This window comes from Poecilia reticulata, linkage group LG18 (genome assembly GCF_000633615.1).
Source record: "Poecilia reticulata strain Guanapo linkage group LG18, Guppy_female_1.0+MT, whole genome shotgun sequence".
NCBI classification, from domain to species: domain Eukaryota; kingdom Metazoa; phylum Chordata; class Actinopteri; order Cyprinodontiformes; family Poeciliidae; genus Poecilia; species Poecilia reticulata.
In genome coordinates this window covers 7038704-7046139 of record NC_024348.1, presented here as the reverse complement: position 1 = coordinate 7046139, position 7436 = coordinate 7038704, and the positions used below count along the sequence as shown (strand labels likewise).

The window sequence follows — 7436 nt, the reverse complement described above, 5'->3', positions numbered from 1 at the left end:
CCCTCCCACCCTCCTCCTGGGCCGCAGCAAAATTTTCCAAGTCTTGACCGGTCCGCGGTAATAAAAAGGTTGGGGACGACCACTGCTCTAGATGATCAAAAATCCTAACTTTGTAGAGGAATTGCGTCGGATGATGATGGATTAATGAATTAATGAATTTTTTCCATTACTTTCCCTCTTCATTCCAATAGAAACGATGAGGGGTCTGCATAATGTCTCTTGCACTTTGAATTAGGACATTTTTGTGTATTGTTTTTTGGTCTTTCAAGAAGTTATGCATACATGTAACACTGAAAGACAAATACTATTTTTACACGCAGTAAAAAAAGTATGGAGGACGCAAAAAATACAATTAATCAACTTTATTCTCTCTTGCTTGCAGAACCAATTAGAATGGTCCTCCTGGGAAAAACCGGGTCTGGTAAAAGCAGCCTGGCCAACACGATATGCGGAGACCAGCTGTTCACGACCAACCACACGATCAACTCTGAAACAAGCCTCTGCAAAGCCATCACCAGGCCCGTCGGTGGGAGAAACCTCACGGTCATCGACACCCCGGGTTTCTTTGACACAGACCGGCCGGAGGAGGACCTGAAGCCTGAGATAGTGAGGTGCATCACGGAGTGCGCTCCTGGGCCCCATGTGTTCCTCATTGTGCTCAAGGTGGAGAAATTCACAGAGCACGAGAAGGCCGTTGTCGAGAAAATCTGCACGTACTTCTCTGAAGACGTTCTGAAATACGCAGTGGTGGTGTTCACTCATGGCGACCAGCTGCCTGACGGGGCCCAGATTGAGGAGTTTGTCGGGGACAATATGCTTGTGAGTGAACTGGTGAAGAAGTGTGGCGGCCGCTGCCACGTCATGGACAACAAGTACTGGAACGATAAGCCACAGGAGGAATACAGGAGCAACCCGTTCCAGATGGAGAGGCTGCTTCAAACTATTGATACGTTGGTGGAGGGAAATGAGGGCAAATGCTACACCAATGACCTGCTGCAGGCGGCCGAGGAAGAAATAAAAGAAGAGGAGGAGAACATTCGACTGGCTTCAGGAAACCTGCCGGAAGCTGATATCAGAGAAAAGGCCAAGAGAAGGGTTGCTGATAGGCTCTTGATCAGATGTACAGCCCTTGGTGTTGGCGTTTTGTTAGGGGCGATGTTTGGTGTGGTGGTTATGGTTGGTGCAGTCCTTACTGTTTTACAGGAATCTTCAGAGCCAGTAAACCTGAGGAAGGCAGTGGGCAAAACAATTGCAGCTTCAGCAGGGATGGCATTGGGGGTAGGAGGAACGGCACTAGGGGGCGGTGTGGTACCAGCAGCGACGTGTTTGACCTTTACAGGAGCAGTTGCTGCAACAGGTGCGGTTAAAGGGGCTTTAGCTGGATACGATGTGGCTGAGAGAGCAGAGACTCCAAAGGAAGCTGCACAGAAAACAGCAGAGGCTGTGAAGAATGAGGCACAGGTTTGCTTAGATGCGGTTCACCAGGGCTGGAACAAAGTTATACAGCCAAAATGTGAAAAGTCAGAGGAGGAGAAATCATTACTTCGTGACAAACTTTACTGAGATCACCTTCCAGCATTAATTTTTGTTGCAGGAGGAAACTGGACAGGAGGGATGATGTGTCACTTATGAAATCTAACTATAAATTTTACGCTGAGTACACTTAAGCTTACAATCATTTCTGGCCCCTGTACAGATTTGTCACGCTCATTAATATTGATTAACATGTTGATTATTTTGCTTCTGATCTTCTGGTCATAATTTGTGTAATATGAGAAAATCAAAAGCAAGGAATCACATTAGAGCTGAGAGCATGGAAAGAAATGCTAAAATAACAATTGATGTACTCTAATAAAACCATAGCAAGAATTACAAAGCATAGATCCACTCAGTGCAGTCAAACTAAAGGACATTTGTTCAGTTTTCTTGAATGAAATTACTTTGAAGGAGGATTTCGTAATTTCATTAGTAGAGATAAGTAGGAAGTGACAATGAAATCCCGTTAACGTTCCAGATGTACATACGTTATGCTTAAGAATTTGATAGTTGTCAACTGTAAATTTCTAAATGTCCACAAGAGGGGGTAACAATTTAAGTAACAGTGTTAAAGTGAGCACAATTGCATAAGAAAGTAATGCCCAGGCTAATGTTTTCATGGTCCGTACACAATCCTGAATCCATGGTTGGGAATGATGGAGAGGAATATTACAGTATTACAGCATAACATTAAAACAGTGTTTGCTGTGGATACTGTGGCCTGTCAAACTTCTACTGTTCCTGAGGCTGATGATGTCCATCCACCTGATGACTTTGTGTTGCAAAAGGGAAAAACTCAGAAACCTGTTTGCTTTTTGTGCAGGAGAGAGGTATAGAACAGAAATGAAAAGAGGAGTGTGGCTATATAATTTTTTGTTTTATTGCCATTTCTTAGATATATTCACTTGTCTTCCCAGACATCTGTTAATATACAGATAAATGATTACATCAATCAAAGCAAAAAGAATATTATTTCAATAAAAAGTAGGAAAAAAAAGGTTAATGCCCGGTTAGCATAATCTTGATTGTATAATTCATTTTGAACAAAACACAAACGTCTTGCACATATTTAAACTATTTTTGACATGTTAGGATAAGTAAAAGTTGTAGTTTGACATTGACATGGTTCTTTCACTTTTTATACTCCTATTCTTCCAGACCAGAAAATGAATTAGACCAGAGGATGCTTACTTATACTTATCTACCGACCCTGAATAGGAGTATCTACTTTATATACTTTGGATCAAGATTACTAACTTTTTCTACTTTTGCTCTTTCCTTTGGTTTGTTACTTTGTTTGTATTTCCTTTCAATTCCTGTAAAGCACTTTGTATTGTCTTGTTGCTAAAAATGTGCTATTTATATGTAAAATTACCTTTACCTTCTAAACTCTTGCATATTTAAAAAGTAATTTTGCATCTTTACTGTGTCCAATGTAGCTTTTTGTCTGACAGAACTCACAAGATTTCCCAACATTTCATAAAAGCCCAAGACCGCAAGATGTCAAAAAATTCTCTTCATGCTGTTTCTGATTAACTGCACCCTTCAAAGCAGTCAGTGATAACAGCATGGCCCTTACAACATGCCTTCTGTTGTCTATCAGAATGATTCTGCTCACACTTCGTCCTCCCTGACTGCTGAACTCCTTCACAGCCCTTATTATAGCCTCAGAGCAAATATCAAGAGGAACAGCAAATACCCCTGCACTGTGAAAGGGCATGGTTAAAGATTTGGACCAAAATGTTTCTGAAAAGACAGAAACCCTGTCACAGTGGTCTAAATCCTCCCTAGTAATGTTTACCAAAGTGTCTGTATCCAGTGTGGAGATGTCACCCAAACACACTATCACCTGGAGTCTATTTAGAACATTGTATACTACAACTGTACTTCCTTCCCTCATACTTATAAATGGCAAGTTCTCATTTAACCATACATTTACATCTACATCCTCCTTACAATGTTTCCCACCTGAGCTGTTGTCCTCATCTTCTGTGGTCTGACGCGCTTTATCGCGGCCATTGGATTGGAACCTCTCAACATTGTTTAACATAGTTTTCCTCTGACTAAAACCCTTGTCTTCTCTGGGTAAATGTGGCTAAATTTCAGCACAGTGGCAACCTCTATTTTAGATGTACGTAGTCTGTTAGTCTAGTTCACACTTTTTACCTCTTGGCAGCACAACTGAGGCATGAGAGAAGTTTAAGCTCTGTGTTGGAGACAAGAACAACCAATGATTACAACTTTAGGTAACACTTTATTTGAAGGGGTGTGCATAAGACTGACATAACATTGTCATAAACATGACATAACACCTGTCATGAACATAAAGAAGTCTTTATGAATGTTTATGACTGTTGTCATGAAGTGTCATTTGTTAAATAATGACACTTTTAATGCAAAGTTGCTCTAAAAGTTGCATTGAAAGTTCATTAAAAATGCCCACTTTGCATTAAATTATCATAATTTACAAAATCATTGTCAAAGCAAGACAATGGCCATTTCTGAGATCCACAACACGCTTTGATCTCTTAGGGACTGCTTTCTGGTCTACATCATGATGTGCTTATTGTAAACTGTTGGCTTTACAAATTATATTCCTGCTAAACAGGAAACCATCACACTGGAAAATCAGTAGGTAGCAGAAAAATATTTAAAATAGATTTCAAATATTACTAGTCCACCTGCACCAACAACTTTACAAAAAAAGTCAAATACATTCATAGATCAAGAAACACGCAGAATTCCTCAGACAAGAGAACAAGAAAACTCCCAGAAATGTGAACACAGTTATTTAGTTGTTTCTACACTGCAAAAACTGAAATCTTAGTAAGATTAAATATCTTAAATTAAGGAGATTTTTCTTGTTTTCTTCCTGCCAAGATAATTTTTCTCACCAAGAGGGATTTATGTTAGAATATTTTTCTTATTTTAAGTGTTTTTGTACTTAATTATCTCAGTAAGATATAAAAGCTTAATATTAAGAAAATATTACTTATTATGAGTAAATATGTGCTAGAATATAGAATATCAATATTTACCAATCAAACTGAAAAGTCAGAGGAGGAGAAATCACTACTTCATGAATTTTTGTTGCAGGAGGAAACTGGACTGGAGGGATGATGTCATTAATGGAATCTAGTTGTACATTGTCAAACTAATCTGATTGGAATAAAGCATAGATAGATGAGCTTGTTAAACCTATATTATATTACACAAATATAGTTTTTTTTTATAAACAGGAGTAGATTATTTAAACAATATATAAAGTAGTGACTAATTGCTAAGTCAGTCCATCCATCCATCCATCCATCCATCCATCCATCCATCCATCCATCCATCCATCCATCCATCCATCCATCCATCCATCCATCCATCCATCCATCCNCATCCATCCATCCATCCATCCATCCATCCATCCATCCATCCATCCATCCATCCATCCATCCATCCATCCATCCATCCATCCATCCATCCATCCATGTGTAGCCCAGTGGTAAACTGAGGTTGCTGTAATTACTGTACGTTGAGGTTAATAGAAATCTTACATCGTCAAGACAAGATACAAGTATATTAAAAGTAAATTCTTGTTTACTCAGGCATACATTGATGAACWACTAARTGTTTAGTATCCTTCTTCCTGAAAGAAATACATTGGTATTTTCCTTCACCTTAATAGTTAAATAATATAAAGGTCACTATTGAGTAATTACCTTATTTGGTGATTAAAACTATTGTTACTCAGCTATTATGTAAATATTGTAAGAAAAAGAAGCAGTGTGACGCAAGCTGCACTGTATTTTTTCTGGTCTCACCATTTTATTGGTAACGGGGACAGTTCGTCCAAGGCAGGACTGGGGAGTGGTTGTTTTGTTTTCCTTAAATCTTAAAGAGTGTTTACAGCTTACCGTTCAACGGGTGATTAACAGTGAGGGTTCCCTGTCACCTTAGTTAATAAAGTGAAGCTGAATGATTTTGCCTGAAATTCTGTTTCTCTGGGTCATATTCGTTACAAACCAGGTCAGTGGTATTGTATACATAAGGGTGTACCTGATTGATGTCGAACCCAAGCACCCACCATTTTAGTTTTCCTCATAGAGTGGTTTAGGGTGCTACACATGTGTATGAGAATACAGCCATCAGTTGTGTAGATGTCAAGGGTTTCAGGAGTGTGACGGCTGTGGGGAAGGAACCCGGTCACTGGAGTCTTTTATTGTGTACTCTGTCACAATAAATTCAAAAATGTTTTTCCCTATTTCAAGGTTTTTCCTCAGAGCTCACTTCCTGTAGATGTTCTCTATGACAGGAAGTGGTGCTTTGCTGATGGGCTGGGCAGCTTTCACCACCCTCTGCCTGCAGCAGCGGCTTCTGGTCCGAGGCGGAGCAGCTCCCTTACCAGACTGTCATATAGTTCATCAGGATACTCTCAATGGTGCAGCAGTAAAAGTTCACCAGGATGTCTGAGGACAGTTGGTTCTTTCCCAGAGTTCTCAGAAGAGGCACTGGTGAGCTTTCTTGACCAGCTTGGAGCAGCCACTTGTCCAGGTTATATATAGGTTATATATATATGTTAAATTTTGTGAATTGTAATTTCTACCAATTTATTTTTCTGCTTTGGACAGTTAGAATATATTTAAGTTAGTTTAGAACCAAAATCTGTAATTTATATATTTACAATTGTTTAGATTACTTTGTGACTGTTTGATGAATCATCTGGTGTGTTCTTAATTTGAGTTATTAAGAACACACCAGGAGCTGCACAGTGGCGCAGTTGGTAGAGCTGTTGCCTTGCAGCTAGAAGTTTCTGGGTTCGATTCCCGGCCCCGGTCTTTCTGCATGGAGTTTGCATGTTCTCCCTGTGCATGCGTGGGTTTTCTCCAGGTACTCCGGTTTCCTCCCACAGTCCAAAAACATGACTGTTAGGTTAAGTGGTCTGTCTAAATTGCCCCTAGGTGTGAGTGAGTGTGTGTGTGTGTGTGCAGTACAATTACTGCCAAACACTCAGGCGCTGAAGTGCTGGCAGCCTGCTACTCCAGGATGACAGTGTTGAATCCCAGTGTCCCTACTGTCTGTTTGGTTTCTTCATTCTTGACCGACCAGGAGGGAAAAAGTCAGATGCAAAGCAAAAATGTCAACAGCAAATTTCAAGAAAGTATTTCTAAGAAAAAGTCTAAAGTCCCACTAAATCTAAAATTGTCATAATTTTACATACTTTAAGTTCAGTGTGCTCTTAGCAAGCCATGTGTTCAGAACCAACTAAATTTGTAGATTCTTGTAAAATCCTGAAGATTTTTCCCAACGGCTGAAGACAAAACAACCTGCTATCATCATTATAACTCAACTGGGAGACTAGTTGATCTAATGAAAAGATCTGATTAAATAAAAAGAATCTACATATAGAAAACATGTCTTAAGATAAGCGTTCTCTGAATATAAAGAGATTATTCCTGTATACCTCTGATTTTTGTAACACTTTGGTATCATTTTTTACTTCTAAGATATAAATTATCCATCAGGAACTTATACCCAGTCTCGCCTTAACATCACCTATCCCAATTTCAGTTGTTCCTACCAATTCATTCTGGATCTTCAGCCTTCCCTCTGTTGATGATGTCACCAAATTAATTCAAAAATCTAAATCTTCAACCTGCCATTTAGATCCTCTTCCCACTGTTCTTGTTAAAGCGACCCTCCCCTCTCTGTCCCCTCTCGTCACTAAAATTATACATTCTTCCCTTACTACTGCTGTTGTTCCCTTGGCTCTCAAAACTGCAGCAATAACCCCAATACTTAAGAAACCTGGTTTATATCCCAATGAACTCAATAATTTTCGTCCTATCTCAAATCTTCCATTTATTTAAAAAATTCTAGAAAAGACAGTTGCTGCTCAACTCCATTCTCAT

General features: G+C 39.4%; 1 protein-coding gene across 1 annotated transcript in view; it reads left to right on the top strand.

The window, feature by feature from the left end:
• The window catches only part of LOC103480350 (GTPase IMAP family member 7-like), a 9305-nt gene extending 7671 nt beyond the window's left edge, over positions 1-1634 (top strand). The window contains exon 2 of the mRNA XM_008435240.2: positions 383-1634. Coding sequence (XP_008433462.1) covers positions 383-1563 — 1181 coding nt within the window. The 3' untranslated portion in view covers positions 1564-1634. The remainder of the gene's footprint in view (positions 1-382) is intronic.
• Positions 1635-7436: the final 5802 nt, after the last annotated feature.